This window comes from Alexandromys fortis, unplaced genomic scaffold, assembly GCF_014885135.2.
Source record: "Alexandromys fortis isolate MF-2015 unplaced genomic scaffold, M_Fortis_MF-2015_v1.1 scaffold_8_9099976_23576923, whole genome shotgun sequence".
Classification (NCBI taxonomy): Eukaryota; Metazoa; Chordata; class Mammalia; order Rodentia; family Cricetidae; genus Alexandromys; species Alexandromys fortis.
The window spans coordinates 4,051,266-4,077,809 of record NW_026067899.1 but is presented as its reverse complement, the minus strand read 5'-3'; the positions used below and the strand labels follow the sequence as shown (position 1 = coordinate 4,077,809).

At 42.7% G+C, this 26,544-nt stretch overlaps 1 protein-coding gene across 1 annotated transcript in view; it reads left to right on the top strand.

The window, feature by feature from the left end:
• The window catches only part of Cers6 (ceramide synthase 6), a 231,482-nt gene that overhangs the window by 66,475 nt on the left and 138,463 nt on the right, over nucleotides 1-26,544 (top strand). Inside the window, exon 3 of the mRNA XM_050123461.1 lies at nucleotides 4,716-4,846. Within this exon, the coding sequence (XP_049979418.1) occupies nucleotides 4,716-4,846 (131 nt within the window). The remainder of the gene's footprint in view (nucleotides 1-4,715; nucleotides 4,847-26,544) is intronic.

The window sequence follows — 26,544 nt, the reverse complement described above, 5'->3', positions numbered from 1 at the left end:
TCTTTTTATGTTGTTATTTGATTTTTAATTTGTATTGTTTTAATTTTTAATTGTATTGTTTTTAATTTGGGGGCATTTTCTTACCAAAGCAGTGAAACCAGCTACCTCAGTTTCCAAATCAAATCAGTTCTCAAACTATAAGAGTAAAAATATACAGCAATTATGAAGCAGTGTTTCATAGTGTTGGATCACTTTTTCCTGGAGAGTCACGAGAACACTTTATAGACCTCAGATGGGCACCAGTATCCGACAGAAGTACTATTTCGCCCTTGTCTCTTGGTGAGACCTGTGATTTTATTGGACTTCCGACAGAGCACCGGAGAGGTGTTCCTCACGATACGCGTGATACACCAATAGTTGCATCACTACAGAGTTCCATCACATCATGGTAGCTGCATGGAAACTAAACAGTGGAGTCCCGATTTCTATTAACCCTTTACTTCCTCTATGCTCTGTTACCTCTCGAGAGCCTTTGCAGTAGGAAAGGGTAGGATGACTATAGTCTCAAGCGAGGGTGTCCTGAGCCTCCTTTCCTCTGTTTAGTTATATGTTGGAAGGCAGGAGCTGCTGAAGTAGCTCAGAGGCTAGGAGTGCTTGCTATTCTTCCAGAGGACCAGAGTTTAGTTGCCAGGACTCATGTTAGTTACTCATAAACACTTGGGACACCAGTTCTGGGGCATTCCAATATCCTTTGTTCTCTGTGGGGGTCTGAAGGCCCTTGCTCATGTACATGAAAACATACATGTATGCGTTCTCTCTCTCCTTCTTACACACAGACCACACACACACACATAAATAATAAAATAATTCCTGTATAAAATAGTAGACAGGTTCTCTGTAATTTGTCCTCATTTTTTTTTTTCTTTCCTAAGAAGATTGTCATTAATTTTAGCTAACCAGAAGATTATACAAGATTACTGGGAAAGTTTGTGCTTTTTGAATATATTTAAACTGTAAAACTAAGAGAGGAAGAACTGTGAGGGATGGTGTCGGAACAGAATGTTTAACAGTGTATGTTCTTACAGTATAAAAAGGGTGCCACTGACTCGAACTGAGCAGGAGAAGATGGTGGGAAACTTATTGATGGCAGGCAGACCCACTTCATAGCTGGGAGGCAGCTGATCAGCAATGCAGGCAAATCCAATAGCAGTAGAGGCAGAGCTGGCAGTGCAGAAGCAAACTCTAAGAAAGATAATGTTGTTGACCAGCGTTGGGCGGGGAGGACGAAGGGAGGGGAGGAAATAATGGTGATTTCACATGTTGCTCATGTGTATTTGAGATAGCAAGTAGATATGAGGGATAGTCATTAAAATTAGAAAGGAGGAAGCGAAATTTTCTCCTTATATATTCTTTCATTCAAAAAGCAATTATAAGTCATTTTACAGTATAGGTACAATATTAAAGATTTTATGTTTATGGAGCTTGTATTGCTGGTAACAGACTGTTATTGTATACCTTTAAAATTAAGATAATTGAGACTATACAGAGATGAAAAGAAGTATGGGGCAAAATTACCAGAATTAAATGGCTTTTTCTATGTAAATTATGAAATAGTTCAAAGATTATAAGAAAGAATGTCATTATTTATAATAAATCCCGAAAAGGATAGCACCACAGGAGTATACATTACAACCTTGTGCAGGAAGCACTTGCAGAAGACATTTAAATACTCGTGGAGGCCATCAACAAATATATTAATTAACGTTTACATTAACTAAGAAATGTTATATTAATTTTAGATATAATATAATAAATATATACCAATTTTAGGTATGAATAACCTAATACTTGTTATGTAGGTAAAAATTTAGCATATATTACTGAGACGTGGCTGATAGACCTGTGGAAAAGCAAGGCAAGATTTCCGTAGGGGAAGGTGCAGAGAGCTGCCAGGATGAAGGGTAGCCATGGACACGGGGTAGCCATGGAGAGGGCCAGCCTTCTGCTTCCCACAGAATACCAGTAGATGTTCAAAGTGCACCTTGAAACTATTGGAAGAGGTTTCTAATCATAATTTCTAGTAATAATTGCAGAACAGATTGGTGAATTCAAATGTATTTTTAGTAAATAGTAAAAAATAAAGATTTTTAAAAAAAACTTGTACTTTTAAGACATAGTATACTGGCTAAAAATAAACCTTTACAATAGAAAAAAACCTTTAATTGCACTAATAAATGAAGAAATCCTACAAATAAGTTTAGAAAAGATTAATGTTAAAGGGGGTGGAGCTAGACAGTACACAAGTTTATTCTTCACCTGGAAGCAAAGCCTGAATGGTTCTAAACATATGAACAGGATATTTCTCTCATGACAAAGGGAGAATCAAAACTACACTGAGAATCTGCTTTTCATCTCAGACTGGAAAAGAGGAAGATGCCTGGAGGCTTGGGACATGACTACTATTTTTTTGAGAGTCAAATTAATTAAATTTTCTATATAAAAAATGCAAAAGCACAGACCCCTTTGCCCTACAATTTTTGGCTTCAAGAAGAATCCCATCATTCTCTACAACCCGCCAAGCTTATCGTTGCTGTGCTTCTAGATGCTGGGTGTTACCGAAGTGTCAGTTAGCAGAGGAGACTAGAAAGTTCGAGTTTATCCTTACACTTCAGTGTTCTCTCAACTGATTTGGAAGCCACCCAAGACACATTATAAAGGAAAAACCCCAAGTCCAGAGCAAAGTCCACAGTCTGCAATAATTTGTGTGATTGGGTGGGGTATGAGAATATGTATTCAATTTTGTTTATGCAAAATAACCCTGGCCACAAAAAAATATTGATTGACCGTGGTTCCCTGTCAAAGGAAGAAAGGGGATTGAGATAACAGGGACAGTGTTGGAATTAGGTGGTTTTTAATTTATGATTTGTGAACCTTAGATTTTTTTCTCTCACTATTAGTAAACTCAGAAATAAAAAAAATGATTTTTTTTCTTGTCTCCACATCCTACTTTCTTCCTGGGTTGTTCTTGCCTGTTTATGGTCACTTCTGGAGACAGTGTCGTTTCCTTCAATGGTATAGCCTTTGGGGGACTAGTTAGGAACAAGGAATTCAGAGGCAAAGTAAGGAAGAGAGTAGAGGGTAGTGGGGTGAATATAGTCATAATACGTTTTATATATATAGATATGTATATATAATATAAATATAATAAGACTGTCAAATACTTGTTTTTATAGGCTAGTAAAATAACCAATATATATTATAGGCAGTAACTCCCCCTTCCTCTCTCATATTTTCAATTAAGAAAGACATAAAAGGAGATTGCGCATTCTCTTATTACCACTGAAAGGAACTCAGACACATGTCCAACTGAAAGTTGGCAAGTCTCATTTATAGGCACAAAATCAGAACACTTTGTAACTGGATACCATTTGCTCTGCTTTTGGGTTATTTGTTTGTCTTAGTTGATTTAGGCCACCACGATAGAATGCCATAGACCGGGGACTTAAGCAGCAGACATTTAACTCTCACGTTTGTAAAGGTTTATGAAGTGTGGAAGTGTGAGCTCTGGGTGCCCATAGTGTACATTTGGGGGGCGGGGAGAGGGAAGGAGTGAAGGAAGGGGGAGGTGGAGGGAGGCAGTGGAGGCTGCAGTCACAACAATCAAATCTCACTCAGATCTCCACCCATGCGACCTGCTCTTTCTCCAAAGGTTTCACCTCCTGACTCAAAAGAGAATTTTTAACAGATGAGTTGTCAGGGCCATAGGCCCCTTGAATTGCTGAGATACTTTTAGGTCCTATGCGTAGATTCTGTTACAGCCTGGCCAGTGTGTCTTCTCATTACTTCCTTTTGGTTATTTCCTCTGATCATGAGAACTACAGTGAACAATACATCATGGAAGGGAGTTTTCTTGGCCGGTTTCATTCGCAGTAGGTCCCCCTCTCGTGACTGTCGGCTTGAACGTGTTGAAAAGAGGAGGGAAAGAGAAAGAAGACAGGTGACAAGGACTCGGTTTAGCATATATTTTCCCAGTCCTCATCAAAGTCCCCTGTGGGTTGATAAACCACCCTTGTTTGTACTGCGACAGAGACCAAGGCTCAGAATGGCTGGTGGGCTGAGGACCTGGGTCTACGCCATTGTCCTTTCAGCACGAAAGCCCCTTGGGTAATACGTGGTGTTGGTAAGACAAGATGTGTGGTGTGGTGAGAAGGGATGGCAAGGGAAGAAAAGGTGAGGGACGTGAGGACTGGGGGAAGAAGATGAGAAAGGGGTTGTGTGCATGGTGCTATAAATGACATCTTGGCTGTGCGATTTCCTGTGCTTTTTGTTCTTCTTGCATTATCTGTTTATAAAGTAAAAATGTACTTCCTTTTTTTTTCCTCTGAGAAGGTGAAGTATGTGTTGATGTCTCTGTAAATTCTTCCCTGATGTCTCTGTAAATTCTTCCCTTGAAGTCTGATGGGACTGACTCAGCCAGCTGGCTGGTTCTTCCTCTCTTAGTCGCTGGTTGCTTCATAAGAAGTAATTGCCGACAAGAAAATATGCAAGCATTGGGGCAAGAGTCTTATTTTTCTGTCTGGTTTCATAATGTGTAATGTAGGTGTTATCTTTGTTCATGCTTCAAATGGATGGGACTAGATTCTCAGTCATAAATATTGAAATGCCTGCAGTAGAAATTAGAGGGAAAATTCAACCATATGTAACCTAAAACTTGTAAATGGTGTAAGTAAAAAAATGGATAAAAATGGTTTTTTTTCTGGTGCCTTGTTTCATAGCATCCTGATGAGAAGCGATTGGAAGGGCTCTCCAAGCAGCTGGACTGGGATGTTCGGAGCATTCAACGCTGGTTTCGACAAAGACGCAACCAGGAAAAACCAAGCACCCTGACCAGGTTCTGCGAGAGCATGTAAGTTCATTTCTTCCTAAGTTTTTAAAAGAAAAACCTGCCTCAGTCCTCATGCCAACCCAGACTTGAAAAACAACAGATGTTGACAGACCCCAGCAGCCTTCATAAGGCATTACACCTGGTGGAAAACAATGGATCAGGAAAATCTAAGGGAACAGTAATTTGCAAGGGTTTGGGATTTCCAGCGTAGATACAATAAATAAACTTTTCTTCCTAATGCAGTTGCTTCAAGGAAATAGATTTGAAGGCCTGCCATGGTGTTTCCAACCAGTCATCTTGGAAATATAGCATTTGCATTATTCCCACATTTTGAATTGAGTGGACAGAATTTTATCAAGTTATATTTTCCACTAATAAAAACTAAGATTTTTGGATATGTTAATCAAGGGGAAAATAACCAAGTCCAACATTCCTAGCTACTTAAGAAATAGCTATATTCTATTAATGTATGCATCTCAGTGAGGCATTGCTTGCCAGCAGAGGATATGGGAAAGTGTCCTCTGTTTGTATCGTGTGAATTTCATGGCTGGGAAACCGTACTTAATAAAGCTGTTGAAGATAACGAAAGACAAGGGCTGGGCAGAAGGCTCAGTGGGTAATCTGAGCTCAGGCCCCCAGCATTCAGAGGAAAGCTGGGTATGGCGGCGTGCTTCCGCAATCCTAGCACTGGGGAGGCTGATCCTGGAGCCGTTAGTCCACCAGCCTGGCGGAATGGACGGATGAGTTCCCTGTTGAATGAAAGACCTTGTTTCAAAAAAAAAAAAAAAAAGTGAAAAGTGATTGAGGGAGTCACCTGCCAGACATCTATTTCTGGCCTCCACATGCATGCACAAGTACATAACCCGTACATATACTTCAACACATGAGTGTGAGCACACACACACAGACACAGACACACACACACACACACACACACACACACACGTAATAGAATATGCGCCATGATATCGCCAGACGGTGATATTGGATTCACTTAAGAAAAATCAAAGGAAGATCTAAACATCGAGCATATCCCCAGCTAAGACGAGACTCTACCCTGAGAGTACAGCCCTGTGTGGACTTCATCTTATGGAACGCGGCCATTGCTGTGTATCCAAGCCCTTTCTCTGGGGAGCTTTGGCCTGATGCCTAATGATTTCAACAGTGGTGCCGTTGAAACGGCACTCAGTCACAGCCCTTTCTATTTTGAATTAGAGTTGCATCTGCTTTTTTCAGGTTTTGTCTTTCAGTTAAGCCAAAGAAGTATTTTGACATTGCATGATTAAGACTGAGGGAATGAATGGGGTGCGGAATCGTACCCTAAGTTCCTGCAGCTGGGTAGATACAAAGAGAATAAATGGGATCATCAGGAGGGTAGGATATTTATAAAATCCCAGGAGAAAAAAAAACCCACAGCTAAGTAGATACAATCTGTGAACTGCTTCCCATACATAAACGTAGTAGCTGTTCTTGGCAGGATTGTGCATCTAGGCTGTGATTGGCAGCTGGATTTGCTCCTTGACTTTGTTCCCCATCTCCAAAGAGCCTGGACTCCAACATTGTCCATGAGTCTGAGCAGAAATCAGGTTGGATGCAGTGTGTATTCTACATCACCTGCTTTCTCTCCCTGGTCCGAGTAACTTCTTTGGTCGCACATTGTAGCCTCTTCTATCGCTGATATTATCATAGTTTTATTTTTAAACACATATGTGTATCGGGAACAGTAGCCCAGGGACCTTCTGAAGGTGCAGTCTGAGTCCCTTGCACGTGGATAGGCAGCTGAGGTTCTTTCTGTGTCTTTAACAGGTCGGCAGCTGCTGGTGGTGCCGCCTCCTGCACCACATTCTGAGTAACAGTCACCCCTGGATTCACATCTGTGTCCTTCCTTGGTTTTGTTTACATAGTCTTGACCCAGGTACCCCAGTAAACATTCACGTTACCTTTAGTTAAAAATACTTCTAGTTGAGTCCTGGAGGTGTGGCAATGTACAGGTTGGTCTCCTGTTAATCAGATGGTCCTTGTTTTGCGAACATGATAACTCCCAAAACATCATTCTAAATTATCTTCTCCCCAAGGTCTGTTGCTTTAAAACTTTGATGATTTTTCAACAACTGGAGGTTCAGTATTAGACTTCTGATGCTGATAACCAGATTCTGGCTTTAGCCTGTTGGGGGTCTGTCCATATGACCCCTTTCTTTGATAGGGCTGAACTTCTCTGCCCATGCCTTATTCACTTGCCTAATGTAATATTCCTACCCAAAAATACCTGCTACTTCTGGTTGCCCTTCTATCTCCTATCAATTTCTCAAATCCTAGGCACAGACCAAAGTATGGCCTGACTCATGGCTTTGAACTGGGCACAACTTCTTTCACATTCTCAGAGCACCTACTACAATGATTGATGTTTAAAATTAGAATCTCTTCCTACTTTGTATGGTGACTTAACTGTTCTTAATCTCTTAGTTATATCATAAATGACAGTTAAAGAAAACAAGGGCCACACACATTCTTCTTAGCCTTTCCCGTAACACAAACTACCAAATACTAACTGATGGTGGTTTAAAATGGGATTGTTCTGGAAGGAGTCATTGATCTCGCTTGCCACATGCTCCCACAGCTGAAGAATGCGTGCTACATACCAGCCTAGTATAAATATTTTTAGGCAAATTTTCCAGCTTTGGAAACTGAATGGAAATTTCAAAGACAGAAATTCTAAGAGCTGGGTACATGGTACAAACCTATGGATCCAATTAGTCAGGAAGCTGATGGAGAGGGTCCTTGAAGTCTGCAGAATACAGCGGAACCTTTGCTTTAGTGAAACAATCAAAATGCTGGTTAGTGGGGATTGAGAAATCATCTATGATAAGGAACCAACATCACCGAGGAGAAATATGGGAAGTATTTTCCCAGGATCAGCAAACAAAAGCTGTGGTCCAGTGGGGGAGCCACGGTATTAGAACTTGGTAATGTGTAATAGTCTCCCACATAGTACTGGTTTTGAAGGAGTGAAGGAGTCAGAGTAGCTGAGACTTGGAGCCATGCAGGGTTAGACTCCCTGTGGAGAGGCCAGGAGACCATTGGTGAAGGTACAGCCTCGGCTGCAGTGGAGCCCCAAGGATTGGAAGTGTAATAAAGAACGACTGAAGCTTGGTACCCTAAGAAACCAGGAGACTACTGATGAAGGGATCTCCTCAGCTGCAGAGGAGATTCGTGTTCTGGAGATTCTGAGATGATGAGATGGTTGCCAAGGATAGCAGTAGTGTGGAATTAAACCCACTTGAGCCAACAAGACAAGGTGTGTGTACTTCAGATAGCAAATCTAGAGAAATGGAGGTATCCAAGCCTGTTAGACCCCAGAAGGTCAAGAGTGAGTCCTAAACACCTGACTGAGCTTTTTACACTTTTTGACTTTGGTTTTTCTTTGATCTGAGTGTAATTGTGCTGTTTCCCCCTTTTAGAACTAAAAAAGTATGTAATTTATTTTGCAGGAGCCCTAACTGGATCCTAATAATTAATCCCTAGACTGGATCCTAATAATTCAGAGAACTTAGACTTTTAAACTGTTAAAAAATTTAGACTATGGGTTTTTAAAAAACTGGATTGTGTTTTATGTTGTGATATTAACATGAGATATTGGGGACAGACAGCAAAGGAAAGGTTATGACTGAACAGTGATGGTTTGTGTGCTAAGTTGACAAGGGGTCCGTGGTACTGGTTACCTTTTTTTCAACATTGCACAAACTAGAGTCACCTAGGAAGAGGGACATCAGTTGAGGAATTGCCTCTATCAGATTGTCCTGTGGGCAGATCTGCACAGCATTTTATTGGTTAATGGTTAATGTGGAAGTGTCCAACACGTGAAGGGTAGTGCCGCTCCAGGGCAGATGGTCCTGGCTTCTGTGAGAAAGCAGACCAAGAGATCTGTGGAGAGCAACCCATTAATCAGAGGTGCCTCCGTGTCCTCTCCTTCCCTTCCTGTCTCTGAGTTCCTGCCTTGGCTTCCCTACCTGGTGGACTGGAAAGAATAAGCCAAATAAACCCCTTTCCTGCTCATGTTGCTTTTGGTCAGTCTTTCGGGTCAGCGACAGAAAGCAAACAAGAACAGGTGTATTTTATCATCACCTAGTGAGCTTTCCAAATGGATGTGCAAGGTGTTTACCCCAGGGTGTTTAGGCATGGTTATTTTACAATATGTGTCCCAAGTGCAATAACGTTCTCATTCATCTCCCTTCCCCAAGCTGTCTCCTGGTTAAAAGAGATGAGTGCTGTTCAGAAGGCCTAAAGTCATATTAGAAAGCCAGAGAACGCAAACTTGCTGATTGCAGATAGTGAATATAAATGTATTGCCCATATATATATATGGATAATAATAATGAAATATATATATTTATATGTGATCTGTAATTTTCTGTTATATAACCTTTTCTTGAAGAAACTATGGACTCCCTTCAGGGAATAATTGTAATTTGTTTCCTGTCAGTATGAAGTGGCGCCGATGTGCTGGCTGAAGAATGCTGTGCACACTGATGGTGGATGGTGAGGCCATGGTCTACAGACTAAGTAGAGTTTGTCCAGTGAGTCATGCTCAGAATCAGGGATGTGATCCCCCACCCCCGGCCTCCACACACATGAAGTGGGCACTCACAGCTGTGTCGGCTTTGATGACTGTTTCCTCACAAAGCATCTGAATTTTTTTTATATCCTTTTTTTTATTTTATTGAGAATAAGAAAAAAANCACACACACACACACACACACACACACGTAATAGAATATGCGCCATGATATCGCCAGACGGTGATATTGGATTCACTTAAGAAAAATCAAAGGAAGATCTAAACATCGAGCATATCCCCAGCTAAGACGAGACTCTACCCTGAGAGTACAGCCCTGTGTGGACTTCATCTTATGGAACGCGGCCATTGCTGTGTATCCAAGCCCTTTCTCTGGGGAGCTTTGGCCTGATGCCTAATGATTTCAACAGTGGTGCCGTTGAAACGGCACTCAGTCACAGCCCTTTCTATTTTGAATTAGAGTTGCATCTGCTTTTTTCAGGTTTTGTCTTTCAGTTAAGCCAAAGAAGTATTTTGACATTGCATGATTAAGACTGAGGGAATGAATGGGGTGCGGAATCGTACCCTAAGTTCCTGCAGCTGGGTAGATACAAAGAGAATAAATGGGATCATCAGGAGGGTAGGATATTTATAAAATCCCAGGAGAAAAAAAAACCCACAGCTAAGTAGATACAATCTGTGAACTGCTTCCCATACATAAACGTAGTAGCTGTTCTTGGCAGGATTGTGCATCTAGGCTGTGATTGGCAGCTGGATTTGCTCCTTGACTTTGTTCCCCATCTCCAAAGAGCCTGGACTCCAACATTGTCCATGAGTCTGAGCAGAAATCAGGTTGGATGCAGTGTGTATTCTACATCACCTGCTTTCTCTCCCTGGTCCGAGTAACTTCTTTGGTCGCACATTGTAGCCTCTTCTATCGCTGATATTATCATAGTTTTATTTTTAAACACATATGTGTATCGGGAACAGTAGCCCAGGGACCTTCTGAAGGTGCAGTCTGAGTCCCTTGCACGTGGATAGGCAGCTGAGGTTCTTTCTGTGTCTTTAACAGGTCGGCAGCTGCTGGTGGTGCCGCCTCCTGCACCACATTCTGAGTAACAGTCACCCCTGGATTCACATCTGTGTCCTTCCTTGGTTTTGTTTACATAGTCTTGACCCAGGTACCCCAGTAAACATTCACGTTACCTTTAGTTAAAAATACTTCTAGTTGAGTCCTGGAGGTGTGGCAATGTACAGGTTGGTCTCCTGTTAATCAGATGGTCCTTGTTTTGCGAACATGATAACTCCCAAAACATCATTCTAAATTATCTTCTCCCCAAGGTCTGTTGCTTTAAAACTTTGATGATTTTTCAACAACTGGAGGTTCAGTATTAGACTTCTGATGCTGATAACCAGATTCTGGCTTTAGCCTGTTGGGGGTCTGTCCATATGACCCCTTTCTTTGATAGGGCTGAACTTCTCTGCCCATGCCTTATTCACTTGCCTAATGTAATATTCCTACCCAAAAATACCTGCTACTTCTGGTTGCCCTTCTATCTCCTATCAATTTCTCAAATCCTAGGCACAGACCAAAGTATGGCCTGACTCATGGCTTTGAACTGGGCACAACTTCTTTCACATTCTCAGAGCACCTACTACAATGATTGATGTTTAAAATTAGAATCTCTTCCTACTTTGTATGGTGACTTAACTGTTCTTAATCTCTTAGTTATATCATAAATGACAGTTAAAGAAAACAAGGGCCACACACATTCTTCTTAGCCTTTCCCGTAACACAAACTACCAAATACTAACTGATGGTGGTTTAAAATGGGATTGTTCTGGAAGGAGTCATTGATCTCGCTTGCCACATGCTCCCACAGCTGAAGAATGCGTGCTACATACCAGCCTAGTATAAATATTTTTAGGCAAATTTTCCAGCTTTGGAAACTGAATGGAAATTTCAAAGACAGAAATTCTAAGAGCTGGGTACATGGTACAAACCTATGGATCCAATTAGTCAGGAAGCTGATGGAGAGGGTCCTTGAAGTCTGCAGAATACAGCGGAACCTTTGCTTTAGTGAAACAATCAAAATGCTGGTTAGTGGGGATTGAGAAATCATCTATGATAAGGAACCAACATCACCGAGGAGAAATATGGGAAGTATTTTCCCAGGATCAGCAAACAAAAGCTGTGGTCCAGTGGGGGAGCCACGGTATTAGAACTTGGTAATGTGTAATAGTCTCCCACATAGTACTGGTTTTGAAGGAGTGAAGGAGTCAGAGTAGCTGAGACTTGGAGCCATGCAGGGTTAGACTCCCTGTGGAGAGGCCAGGAGACCATTGGTGAAGGTACAGCCTCGGCTGCAGTGGAGCCCCAAGGATTGGAAGTGTAATAAAGAACGACTGAAGCTTGGTACCCTAAGAAACCAGGAGACTACTGATGAAGGGATCTCCTCAGCTGCAGAGGAGATTCGTGTTCTGGAGATTCTGAGATGATGAGATGGTTGCCAAGGATAGCAGTAGTGTGGAATTAAACCCACTTGAGCCAACAAGACAAGGTGTGTGTACTTCAGATAGCAAATCTAGAGAAATGGAGGTATCCAAGCCTGTTAGACCCCAGAAGGTCAAGAGTGAGTCCTAAACACCTGACTGAGCTTTTTACACTTTTTGACTTTGGTTTTTCTTTGATCTGAGTGTAATTGTGCTGTTTCCCCCTTTTAGAACTAAAAAAGTATGTAATTTATTTTGCAGGAGCCCTAACTGGATCCTAATAATTAATCCCTAGACTGGATCCTAATAATTCAGAGAACTTAGACTTTTAAACTGTTAAAAAATTTAGACTATGGGTTTTTAAAAAACTGGATTGTGTTTTATGTTGTGATATTAACATGAGATATTGGGGACAGACAGCAAAGGAAAGGTTATGACTGAACAGTGATGGTTTGTGTGCTAAGTTGACAAGGGGTCCGTGGTACTGGTTACCTTTTTTTCAACATTGCACAAACTAGAGTCACCTAGGAAGAGGGACATCAGTTGAGGAATTGCCTCTATCAGATTGTCCTGTGGGCAGATCTGCACAGCATTTTATTGGTTAATGGTTAATGTGGAAGTGTCCAACACGTGAAGGGTAGTGCCGCTCCAGGGCAGATGGTCCTGGCTTCTGTGAGAAAGCAGACCAAGAGATCTGTGGAGAGCAACCCATTAATCAGAGGTGCCTCCGTGTCCTCTCCTTCCCTTCCTGTCTCTGAGTTCCTGCCTTGGCTTCCCTACCTGGTGGACTGGAAAGAATAAGCCAAATAAACCCCTTTCCTGCTCATGTTGCTTTTGGTCAGTCTTTCGGGTCAGCGACAGAAAGCAAACAAGAACAGGTGTATTTTATCATCACCTAGTGAGCTTTCCAAATGGATGTGCAAGGTGTTTACCCCAGGGTGTTTAGGCATGGTTATTTTACAATATGTGTCCCAAGTGCAATAACGTTCTCATTCATCTCCCTTCCCCAAGCTGTCTCCTGGTTAAAAGAGATGAGTGCTGTTCAGAAGGCCTAAAGTCATATTAGAAAGCCAGAGAACGCAAACTTGCTGATTGCAGATAGTGAATATAAATGTATTGCCCATATATATATATGGATAATAATAATGAAATATATATATTTATATGTGATCTGTAATTTTCTGTTATATAACCTTTTCTTGAAGAAACTATGGACTCCCTTCAGGGAATAATTGTAATTTGTTTCCTGTCAGTATGAAGTGGCGCCGATGTGCTGGCTGAAGAATGCTGTGCACACTGATGGTGGATGGTGAGGCCATGGTCTACAGACTAAGTAGAGTTTGTCCAGTGAGTCATGCTCAGAATCAGGGATGTGATCCCCCACCCCCGGCCTCCACACACATGAAGTGGGCACTCACAGCTGTGTCGGCTTTGATGACTGTTTCCTCACAAAGCATCTGAATTTTTACTGGCAACTGAAATAGAGGTTTTTGTTGTTTTGCTGCTGCTGTTGTTGTTGTTTTGTTTGTTTTTGTAAGAGAATGAAGAGTTTATAAAAGAAGATGTCATGTGAGACATTTTTGAAGAAACCGGTTCAGGACGGAAGTGGATGCTGGTTGGGATGAATGGGAAGTCTGCCACCATTCTCTGGAAATCTTAGGAAAAGTCATGTTTCCTCTTCCGGGCAGTGTAACGTAGGTCACATCTGCAGGGAATCAGGAGGAGGCAGGGGCAAGGTGTTAGTGTAAACTGTGTCCTTGTCACCGGCGCCCGCCTGTCTTCAGCATTCCTTAATGCCATGGGGCATATTTACTAGTGCGTGTCAGGTAGTCGGGATCCTATATGGCTTTCATTTAAGCAGCCTGTAGTTGATTGGAAGGATGAGGTTTCCATGTGATAACCTTCAAATGTAAGGTTAAAAAACAACCATGCATCCAAGATTAGTGATAATTTCCTCAGCCTGAACATTTCTCCACCTGGCAGTGAGGAACAGATCTTAGGTTCTAGGAGACAATGCCTGAGACTGCCTTTAGGAATTCCATCTCAGAATTAATATTTATTACAACCACCCCCAAATGCAGCAGTTTTGGGGTGGTACTCTATGGCGCCAGAGTCTTGAAGTTGTGGCCTTGATCCCTTCAAAGAAGTCCCATGGTTTTCTTAATATATGATTCCATTAGATTTAGGAGAACTTGCCAATGATAATGAAGGCTTAATCAGTTGCCTTCATGCTATCAATTTGGTCACTGTGAGTGAAATAACTGTTTTATTTGGGTTGTCTTGTGCCCTTCAAGAGGAAATGGAACTAATAATTGGGGTGGAGGAACAGGAATTGAATTGCCCAGGAAACAAGGAGCCAAGACTCTTAGTTTCTCTAATTTTAGATCATCCACCTGCATCGTGTGGTAAATACCTTTACCAATTTTCATAACCAACAAATTTTCAACAAAGTGTCCCTATCTATTTCTCTACCTTATTCTAGGAAGAAGCCAAATTTGATCAGAGAGAGAAACTCAAAATTGCTTTTACAACATATCTTGAAATGAACATCTTTTATAAAATTTACTAACAAAATTGACAATATCTTTTTTGACATAGGTTCTTGTAAAGTCCAGGCTGGGCTTTAATAATGAATGCAATTATCTTTGTTTATTGTGGATGGCAGTGGTACCACTGTGTGCAATGTGTGGCTATCTGTAGAACCCAGAGGTTGTTTACCTTATGCAGACAGGCTCTCTTCTTTGTCCTGGAGCTCACTGAGTGGGTGGGACTGGGTCTGCCTGTCTCTGCTTCCCTGATGTTGGGTTTCTAGTTGTATGCCACCATGCCTAGCTCTTTTATGTGGGTCCTAAAGATCCAAACTCAGCTTCTCAAGCATTTTTGCCAACTGAGCTCTCTAGCCAGCCTACCAATGCAGTCGCTGCTGCTGTTGCTGCTGCTTTTTTTTTTTTTTGCTTATTCTAGAGAGCGAATAAGATATTTTTTTTGAATAAGATATTTTTATGGTCTAGAATGATGATATCTTTTTTTTTTCTTTTAGTATTAAAATATAGAATCATCTGTGTTTAGATCCAGAGTCTGAACAAAATCTGATGACACAGTTGGAATCTTTGTTCTTGAAAAACATGGAATTCAGCCATAGATTGCTTTGGTGTGGTGGTGGGAAAGCCTGCCCAGGGATAAGAAAAAGCCCCTGGGTTGCTCAGTACCATGGCCCAAAACAAACAAATGCCTCCTGTTCAGCACATGTTGTCTGCTACTTTTGGGCGCCGTTATTTAAATACTTTATAGCCTGTGGTTTGTATTCAGGCCTTTCAGTTTGAGAGACAGAAGTCAGCAAGCTATCATGTAAATAGCTGGGAAGTAAACCAGGATGGACTTCGTCATAATTATGACTCTGCCATTGTGGTTCCAAAGTAGCTGGAGACAGACAATACGAATGGTAATAGCCGGCTTCCAAGAAACCTTATTTTATTGAGATTGAAATTTGAATATATCATTTTCATATTATGAAGTATTAGGTTTTTAAACCCTTTCAGCCATTAAAAATGTAAAATTCTTCTAAGCCCTTGGACTGTACTGAAACAGCCAGCTGGATTCAGCCCAGTGACTCCTTGTTTGCTACGCTCAGCCTTGGAGTCATAAAACTATACTGTTGTTTCTTTTGGCATTCTAATACAGACAGCATGGTCCCCCAGTGTCTGGCATAGTCACTTCCCAGAGTTCCCATACCACGGGAACATCAGGGCACATCTGGAACTGGATGTCAGTTACCAGCATTTCTGGAACGTGGTATCTTGAAAGTCCATAGCTGCATTTATCATCCCAACCTGGCACTCATGGAAGTGGTCAGTGTCCTCATGGTGGTGCCACTGTCCTGGTGGGAGACCTGAAGCTGGTGAAGTGGCCCGTAGACCGTATTCTGTTCTACGAGACTTTGATTTCAAGCCTTGCTCCTTTCTATTCTAGACCCGCGGTCTGTAGCAAAGTCGACTCAGCCTTTCCATTTGGATTCAGCCCCTCACATTCCCCATGCCATATGGCTAGGCATCTCACCCATGTGTACTGGCTGATTGCAAAAAAGCAGACGTGGGCTAAAAATACCAGGCAAGGCATACCTTGGTCAGCTGGCAGCATATTTAGTGCGTTTGTGCTCTGCTTTCGTTTGGTCCATCGGTTTCACTTTAGATTCTAAATTTATAATGGTCTTTTAATGCTAGTTTTCAAATAATTGTATCCACCATGGAGCTGGATGAAGACAAAGAAGAGGAATAATCAAATTTATTAAGGCTAATATTCATAATGAATGTCCCCTGCCAGTTTTTAAACCTATAAACCATTTCTCCTTCTGTTTTGGCTATTTTAAACTATATTTATTTCTGATTTAGAATAGTCCCGAAGTTGGTATAACCAATTCTGGTTATGTTGCATTATAGAAGTATGTATTGTGTTCACTAAAAATTAGAAGAAATTACTCAAAAATCTATTGTCCAGACATAAGTATTTATCATTTAATACTTTCATAGTATCATAGTTCATACATGTGTCCAGACATAAGTATTTATCATTTAATACTTTCATAGTATCATAGTTCATACATGTGCCCACACAAATACACACAGACATGCAGTGCTGTGGATGTATGTTTAGTAGATTGATCTTACAGACAAACGGCAGATCTGGGAAGGAGAAGGAGAACAGTGAGCTGTCCATAGGCCTGTTCGTTGGTCTTCAGTTCTGCCTGGGCATCTCCATCCTATACTTGTGTTTCAAGAACTGTGTTTGGGTTACTATTCTATAGAGCCTATCTTGTCAGGTTGCCCAAGGAAGACTGTTGAAGCATTATGTCCTTGCAAGTGTCACAACTCTGAATGTAAAGGTACCCTCCCTGACTATCGGAAGTCAGGCTATACCTACAGCTGTAAGGAGAAATGTATCCTGACTGTCAGGAGGTCTGGCTATACCTGAAGCTGTGTTCCGATGCCCGATGGTCTCCCCGCAGGATGTGGCAATCCTGCTCTGAGAGAGCCTCTACAACTGCTCTCTGCTCCTCTCTGCTAAGAGAGTTACCCAGCAGAAACTCTGCTCCACTCTGAGAAAAGAAGGTCTTCACCTAAAGCTCATTCAAGAGATTTTTTTGGGGGAGGGGGAATCCAGGAGAATGGCTACCTCTGCCAGGGTAGAAAAGGACAATTGCCAACTGGACAGGCACAAGGGCTTTTATGGGCCTTCTTAGGGGTGGAATTTTTCCAGGCAGAAGATTTTCAGGGTGGGAATTGGGCAGATTTCAATCCTTGATCTTGGATAAGCTCAAAGATTAACAAGATTTCACGCTCAGGGATTGGTTGGTTTCCTGCTCAGGGTTTGGCTGGTTTTCCTGCTTGGGGATTGCATCGTTCCATGCAGGGACAGAGTGTGTTTCTTTGGCTCTGGTTTCAGGGACAGGGTGTGTTTCTTTGGTACTTGTTTCAGGACTAAAGTGTGTTTTTTTCCCAGTGGCTTTGATTTCAGGGTCAGGGTGTGTTTCTTTGATGGCTCTGGTTTCAGTGTCAGGGTGTATTTCTTTGATTGACTCTGGTTTCAGTGTCAGGGTGTATTTCTTTGATTGACTCTGGTTTCAGTGTCAGGGTGTATTTCTTTGATTGACTCTGGTTTCAGTGTCAGAGTGTATTTCTTTGATTGACTCTGGTTTCAGTGTCAGGGTGTATTTCTCTGACTGATTTTGGTTTCAGAGTCAGAGCTGTCTCTGGTTTCAGGTTCAGAATGTATTCTTTTGACTGGTGTTTTTACCATACAATCCTACCTTTTATCTTCATGATCTGTGAGTCATTTCCCTGCGAGGGATGGCACGCAGTCATTTGTGTGTTGAACCAACATACCCATCCCTACAAATGGCCACATGTAAAGTTGCATGGCAACAAATAACATGAGGCGTAATGAAATTTCATCAATGTTATGCTAAAACATGTAGACACCTAATAAAAACAGCAGCCCAATTTCTCATGTGTTAACTAATTAAGAAATATTCAACTACTGTAATAACTATGACACTTTTTCTTGGAAAAGTCCTTTAGTTTGCTTATTGATGTTGGCATTTTGGTCTGCCCAGGCTGCCATAAGGAAATACTACAGACTGAGTGGGCTGAACAGAAATTATTTTGTCACCGTTGTGAAGGCTGAAAAGCTGAGGTCAAGATTCCATTGAGTTTGGCTTCTCCCAAATTTTTCCTTGGCCACTACTTTGGGTAATTTCTCTCTCTTTTCATAAAGACACCAGTATCTTTTCATAAAGATACGGCAAGGCCGTATCTGTATGACTCGATTTAGCCTTCGCTATCTTAAATGCTGTCTACAAAGCAGTTCACTCTAGGAGCTAGAGCTTCAACAAGTAAGTTTAGGAGATACGCTGGTCAGACAGTATGAGTGTAGGAATGGTCGTAGGCTGGGAGGTGATCAAAGGTGGTTATCTGACATCAAGGGGCAAATTGAAACACCCAGGGATATGCTGTGCATGCATGACTTATTGTGGGTGTCTGCATGTGTGTTCCTAAGCCACTCTGCTCTGCACAGTGCATTGTTGTACCCTCTAATGGTTTTGGCAGAGGAAGTCATCCATAAGCAAATAAGAAGTTCATGTTAATGCTCACATGGGCAGACATTGCATTCTCACAGGCCTCACAGAGAAAGTGATAGAACAGTATAGTGGTAATGAGATGAACGGTGGAGCCAGTCAGTCTGAATCCATGCCTCCTTTTAAATAAAGCCCTGTGGGATGTTTAGAAAAATAAAATGTGTATCAATAGTGGCTACCACGTACAGTTGTTGAGTTCATACAGAGGTGGGTTGGACCTAGTACAAGTGTATTTAGCGTGAATTACCTTGCACGTTACACATGTAAAGTTGAGGAAGTGCGTGAAGTAGCAAAAACTATTACTCTTCCATACCTATCCCTTGCCATTGGGCTACTTCAGAGCCACAGCTACCTCATTTAAAAGAGGTAGCTCTGGTGATGTTGTCTGGGGGAAGAGAGATCCAAGGAGATGCAGGGACAGCAGGCTTTCAGTTTGCAAAGAAGCTCTTACATTCTGTGGAATCCAAACAGGCAGCATCCGCATGAATCTGCAGAACTGTGGACTGGGGCATTACACTCACATGAGAAAAATAAAAGATATAAAACCAACGTGAGACCAGCACCTAGGCGCCATTGGCTGGCTGTTGCGTAAGGATGTGGCAGTGGACAGGGGAAAATGTCCTCTTTCAGCAGGGAGCGATACCTGCTGTGTGTGCAGAAGTCAAGGCTTTTGAAGCACCACATGAGAAATGTCAGAACATGCAGTGAATACCTTTGAACCACAGAGGTTTGAAATCTGCCCAAGTGATTCTGAGAGGACACAGCTTGCCTCTCCTAGGGAGGAGGAACAGAACCTGGTGCCCAATGGCTCTGGCCTTGATAAAGCCTCATCTGCTTTGGCAGGACAGTGTGACCAGTCTTTGCAGGTCAGTGTGGCTCCTGGAGAGACGTGGTTTAACACGGTCATTATTAGTTCTAAGGGCTGAGGTAGCAATGTTATTGAACAGGTTTGAGGGTAGGCGTCAGATGCTACTGGTTAGTGTTCTCGTTCAGCTTGTGTTACCTTGGTGAATAAATTTGCTCCATCAGATGATGCTGGTACAAAGGGAATTGATTAACTCCTATTGGGGTGATCCTGGGAACAAATGAGATAGGGTATGTACAGTGATAGGGTATGAATAGTGATAGGGTATGTATAGTGTGCGCTTTGCTATGTCTTCTTCCCTTTCCATTGGGCTCGAAAGCTGAGTAAGCAAATGTTTCTGGGACTCACATGGGCAGTGAATTCTACTTATTAGCAAATTGTCCAACGTCTTAGCTAGGCTGCCGTTACCTGGAATACTTGAGTTGAGCACCCTTTCTCTAGGACCTCATTACTGCTGCTGTCTTAGAGATTCTGAATTTTGTATCCTAATTTGCCATCAAGAAAACTGTTTTAAGTCAGACTTGGTGGCACTTCTTTAAAATGTAGACTACGTTGCTTTTCAAATTTTTGTTTTATTTTGTGCATATGGGTGTTTTGCCTACATGTACATCTGTATACCATGTGTGTGCCTGGCGCTCAGGGAGACCAGAAGAGGGTACTGAATTACCCTGAACCTGGAGTTAGAGAGGGCTGTGAGCGGCCATGTGGGGGTTGGGAATCATGCCTGGGTCCACTGAAAGAGCAGCCAGTGCTCTTAACCACGGAACCATTTCTCCAGTCCTGTAGCACTTATTTTTAATGCCCCTGTTTAGGAGGCTGAGTCTGGAAAACAGCGAATTTAAGGTCAGCCTGACTTCACAGGGAATTTAAGGAAAGTCTGGGATACAGGGCAAGACCCTATCGCAAAGCAATGACAACTAAACCAAATAACAAAACAAGAAAAAGAGAGAGAATTGTGTGTTGCGTTGTGGAGAAGGAGGTGCTTTATGGTTCCTTCTCAGGGCAGATGTTTGGTTTTTTAGTGTTTAGCTTCCTTCTGGCTGCTCATCGTCCTCGGCGATCAGCTCAAGGTGACCACATTCCCATTCGGGAGGCCAGCAAGGGAATGATGGAGTCCTTAAAGGATCCCCAGCCATTGCTGATATGACTGATGGTCTTCAGAGTTGGTTACTAGAACTTTATTCCTGAGGTTTGAGCACAGTCCCTAGTCACTGAATAAGGAGTGAACGTGAAGGTGTATAAGATACTGGGTGTGAGATGATGGGCATTTGTACTGAGAAATAGGGCACAGCTGGTTCTCAGATGGGAGGATTTGATTCCAGATGATTAGAGGGGAGATGGGTTAGATTACTCACAGGCCCCTCACTTCATAGTGAGCCTGCATATGATAAGAAATTTACCTGAAAGAGAATCAGCTGAACCACTCTCATTTTAAACGCAGAATGAGCTGTTGGCAATGGCTACAAAGCTATTGTGATTTGAAAGCATTAAATGTGTTAGGAGAAGAATTCTTTTAACGTTGTCTGCTGCTGTGTATCTCCATATGGTACCTTAGCAAGTGTTTGATGGGAGGTTAGGGATGCTGTTCCACAGATCTCCTATGCCCGAGGCTATTGGTGCAAGCACGGATGTACTTGCTTACATCAGCCTAATCTGGTTAGGGTTAACAGAAACGACGGTAAAGCCCCGCATCTCAACCATCCTGCATATTTCACGAAGGCTCTGCTAACTCCTCTATTTAGTCAGGAATAATGAAACGAGAGGCTTTTGGCTATAGTGTCATCCGGTATCAATATAATGGGCATTCCGTGGTTGCCTGGGTCTTACATCTTGGAGAGAGCAGAGAAAAGAGATAGTCACTGAAGCTGAGTGAAGATGTAATAAGGTCTCTAAATTTAAACAGCACCCCGGTGTAAGATGCTAGGTGTCCAACACCCCCCTTGCCCATGAAGAAACTGGGAAGGAAGTGGCTCAGTGGCAGTAAGCTCCCTAGTGCCACAGCTTGGTTTTGTCTCCAGCTTTTCCTAAATTATTTCTCCAGTACAGGGCTGGCTCTGGGGTGCTATCGGGAGCTGCGATGAGAGCACGTACGGGGAGGGGCTGAGGCAGAACTTATTTACTTGCAGCAGCTTCCTTTCTCCCATTTGTAACCCTGGGGAGAGAACCTTCAGCTTTCTTCTTGCCATACCCACAGGGTGTTTGCTCTACAGGGCTGGTGGCTGAGGTCCTCCTCATTCCTTGTATCCATCTCTGCTGTGTCCAATATGCTGGAACCCTGGGTCCCGAGGCTGTGCCTTATGTACCTTTTCATCCCCATGGCTCAGCCTAATGCCTGGCACTTAGGGAGATTCCTATAAATATCTATAACGCGAGACAGTTATTTGGACTTCAGGAACCACTTTGAACCTTGGGGACCAGCAAATTGACTTTCATTGGAGAAAGCTTGAGTTCCAGGGAAGGCTGACAGGGGAGGCACATGTGGAGGGCTTTCTGTCTGAGGGGTAAATTTGAGGATGCTGACAGTGGTGGATGCAGGGTGGAGAATGCCCCGGAAGGTGCAAAGGCTGCTTCAGGGAGCGGGAAGCGTGGTGTGCTCATTTGTGTGACTCTAGTAATCACAGGGAAGCATGAGCAAGAACAGACAAAAGGCACCGAGCCCTGCTTAACCAGCTCAGACTGCGTCCTCTCGATACTGAGGGCCACCTGCTCTTCTGCTTCAGAGTCACCACTTGGCCTGCTTTCACGGAAATGTCATGGTTACTGAGTGCGGCTCCCTTAAGAACAGAGTTGGGTTTGCGTTATCTGATAGCATCCTATGCTGAGCTAGAAATTCTTTTTTTTATATATAAAAACATTTTGCTCACAAAACGTAAGTCTTTCTCTACTAGACATATAATGGTGATTTTGAATAAGTACCTTCCTACACTCGTGTGATCTTCCAGCCTCTTCTGCAGGAAGATGGGGGCTATTACAATACATAACTTGACATGATGTTCCTCCACACTCTGGAATTTGTATGCTACAGACACTGAAAGTCGAGCATCAAAAGGTCAAGAAAATAAAACTAAATTAAATTATTGTCTTTCTGTTAGCTATACCTATTTTGCCTTGTTTGTCTAGAAGTCTACTGTTCTCTCCATTGGGCAAGAGAGCCAAGTTATTATATCATGTTTTACATTTTGGTAGGTTTTGTTTTAAAATAAAGTTATGTTTATTCTTTGAGAATTCCATACGGACATGCAGTGCATTCTAATTTTGATCATATTCACCACCTATTCCTCTCCCTAACTCCTTATCCTCCCCAGCTTCACGTACCCTTTCTTGTGTTTGATAACCCACTAAGTTTGGTAGGTTTCATGTGATAACTTCTGTAAGAAGAGATAAACATACAGTTCTATTTTCTTTTTCTTCCTCATCCTCCTTCCTTCCTTCTTTTTCCCTTTCTTTAAAAAAATTCTTGATTGTTGAGGTAAGAACATGATTTTTCTAGTTTACTGACTCTTAAAATAGTATGTAATTTGAAGCGATGATTCTTTATTTGTCGGAACAGCAAGGATCCTTGTGGTCACAGTGGGAGGTCTGTGTCTCCCACCAGTGTCGAGCACATGTGGTCAGTACCTGGGAGGGACGGGCTGTCTTCCCTCCTTTGCTGTCTCTATCATTTACCAACCTGGTCACCATTGGCTTCTTCAAACTTAATATGGATTGAAATGTTACGTTGAATTAAAATGGGGCTGTCCAGCTGTTCTGAATGCTTGTTTTGCCAGTACTTAATAAATATTGGCCCTTTGCCACTAAGAGTCACTACTAGTAGTACAGAATCATCACCTGAAATAAAAACAGGCCCTCCATGGGTAGACCTTCTTCTTGAACAACTTTTAGCATTTACTAACAACTGTTACGAATTATTCCAGGTGGTGAGAAAACCAGTGAGCCTGGAGTACCCAATCCACTCTTGTTACCTGTGTTAGCGGGGCTCGTGTTACCAGGGAAGACGGTGTAAGCATCCTTGCCCCTTGGCTTTATGTTCTTGCTGTCTCCCACTCCAGCCTAGTCTGCCCCTCCTCCTGCTGTACCTGCTGAACAAGCATACATGTCAAGACTCAGGCCAGCCTCATGCCAACCACGGCTAGTTACCAAGTATCATGTTCTGCTGGGTACAGTTCTAGGTGTCCAGAGAGGATCAGACCTGAAAGTGGATTACTGTGACCTGTGTGACCTCACCTAGCTTATGATGGAGGCATGAAGCCCTCATTCTCCTTTGGCCAGACATGAGTATCCCTCTCCCCTTTGTGTACATGCTTAGTATTGATAACAACATCTCACTGCTCTGACATTTCCTTTTTGGTCTTATAGACTGCGGATTCCTTCAGGCAATCACCTCACGTTACCCCATTTGAATACCTGGCCACGCTTGCACATAACTGGTACACAGCAAATGTTTCCAGAACACATAATGAGTCAACATGGGTGTTTGGGTTGATAGTCATCCAGATATTATGTATTATGTTGTTCATTGATTCTGAATGCCTCCCACGTGTAGAGTCGTTCTGAACAGTGCTTGGGATATGGTTTACATTTCTGCGGAAAAGAGGAGCTCAACAAATAGGTAACACGTGTAAACTCAAAGTATGGTGGAAGAAAAATAAAGTTGGAGATGGGACGTGTGTGGCTCAGCAGTGGGTATGAGCATTCAGGATGGTGGGAAGAATTTCCAAAAAAAGTGAAATTTGGGCCAAGGCCTGAAAGAGGTTAGGAGACTCCATTCATGGTAGAGGAACCTTTGCAGATGCCGAGTAAAGAGTGTACCGACCAGGGTGAGATCAGTAAGGTGCTCTGCTGAGGTGCGAAAGGCGATCAGATTGTACATAGCCCTGTACATTGCCATAAAGACTTTGATGTTTGCCCATAGGACGGAAACTACTGGGGGCTATTGAACCAAGGAAAGATGTGCTGTGATGAACAATTTAACAGGATCATGCTGGCTGTGTTCACCTTGAGGTGGATGTGTAAGGACAGTGAATGACAAAGGCCAAATGAAAGGGCCAACTAAGGTCATAGTAGTGGAAGTCATTCGAAGAGATTGTATTAAAAAAAAAAAAAACTTAAGGTTTCACTTTGCAAAATTTTCAAGTATAAAAGAACAAGTGTTACGAGCATCAAATCTTCATCACCAGACATTGCCTTTGGGTGTTTGTTTCATCTTTAGTTTGTTTTGATGAGTTCCTTTATAGCCAGTTACATACATTGTTAGATTCTGCTTTCACGTGGAGCTTAGAAAACATGAACATGGAGCTACGTGAGCAGAATGCTGGCCTCCTGGGGATCTAGTGCATTGCTCCGCTCAGATCTGGTATATCCCTCCGTGTTTTTTCGATTTGCATCTGTTTCTAGAGATGATCCCAAAAATATCTGTCAGAGATAATCCCGAAAAGCTTGGTTGTTTGCTGCAGGGGGCAGTAAGGACTTCAGGATGTCCATTGAGTTCCATCATAACAAACTGATTGAAGGCGTCATCGGGTACTGAGCTGTGGAAGCGTCGGAAAGGAAAAGAAACTTGGCTTTTCATTTTGATCATATTCAGTTTGAGAACTATTTGGGAGATTTATGTGGAGGGGTGCCAACTGCAGCTGGACGAACGAGCAGACGATTTGGAGAAATTTGGCCTGAAAGAAGAAATCTGGCAATCTTCAGTGATGCAGGTAGCATTTTATACCCCCAAGACAGTGAGGTCAGCATCGAGAAAGTGAGGAAGTAGGAATAAACTTGTGAGCACTGACCCCGAGACGTTGTTCAGTAGAGACAAAAAAAAAAAAAAAAAAAAAAAAAAACAGCCAAGGAGACTAGAAGAGGACCTGAGATCGGGGAAGAAGGTGTGAAGGAGCAGCTGTGTCCACCAGTACTGATTGATGGCTGTGTCACAACCCTGGAGTCTCTGGTGTCTGTCTAGAGCAGTTCAGATGGGAAGGAATAGAGGAAGCTCTGCCGTAGGGCTTACGAGGAAAGGGGAGAGATTAGAACAGTGAGTGCGCAAGAACTCATTACGGGGGACATTCTGAAAGAGAGGGTGATAATTACAGGGGGGATGTGGGGTTAAACAGTCCATTCTTTCTTTGAGAAAGAGTCTAACCAACCTTGCCCGGGCTAGACCGGAGCTCCTGGATTCTGCTTATCCTCCTCCCTCATCTGTCTCTCAAAGTTGAAACTAACCGTGGCTGGTTACACACTATATTTTAACAAAGGGAAAATGAATGACGGCATGTTTGTGTGCTGATGAGAATAATCTAGCAAAAGAGGAAAAAAAAAAACCCTGAAAACCTGAAGAGAGGAGTAAGCGATCTGAATGATTGGCTAGACGAGCTGGGCAGTGCATCCATGGTAACAGAAGAACGGGGTGTCAGGAAGGTAGGCAGTCACCTCACCTTCTCCTGATTGCTTCTTTTGTGCCAGGGAGATGACAGAGAGGCTCTACAGTGGAGACTGAAAGGGAGCGAGAATTTTGAGGATGACTTGGAAGATGGAATTCTTCTCTGTAGTTTCTTTGTATGGAGTGTATGTGTCCCCGCGGAGGTGGCTGCTGGAGAGGGCAGGGCACAGTGGAAATTCTCTTCTGGAGGATATGGGGGAATGGTTAGCCATAGGCTACCTTTTCTCAGTCCAAAAGGACCGGGGATTGAAGTTTTTCTGCTCAGTCACTTTTAGCCCAGAGAAGCAAAGGAGATACTAATTAAAAAATCATAACAACAGCAAAAAAGACTTGGGGTTGATAATGGAGTTTTCCATTATAATTTCTGTGGGGCTCTGTGTGGTATCCTGAAAGGGGGGTGAGGGCAGGCTGTGCCCTTCTGCCTTGGATGCTGGCCCAGCTTTGGCGCACACATTTTATAAGACCAGTTGAAAGTTGATGCCATCCAGTAGACCATCTTTGTCATTTCCACAGCCGCTATGTGGGGGTTGGGTGGAAGGGGCTTCAAGTCAACCTATGCCTTTAAAAGATACTGAGGCCAACAGCTGGCCTGGGTCTGAAAAAGCCTGGGTCAAAACTGGTCTCGCTGAACATAGCGGACAAGGAGGACTACTGAGACCTCAAGAACAATGGCAACGGGTTTTTGATTCTACTGGACCTATTGGTTTCGTGGGAGCCTAGGCAGTTTCGTGGATGCTCACCTTACTAGACC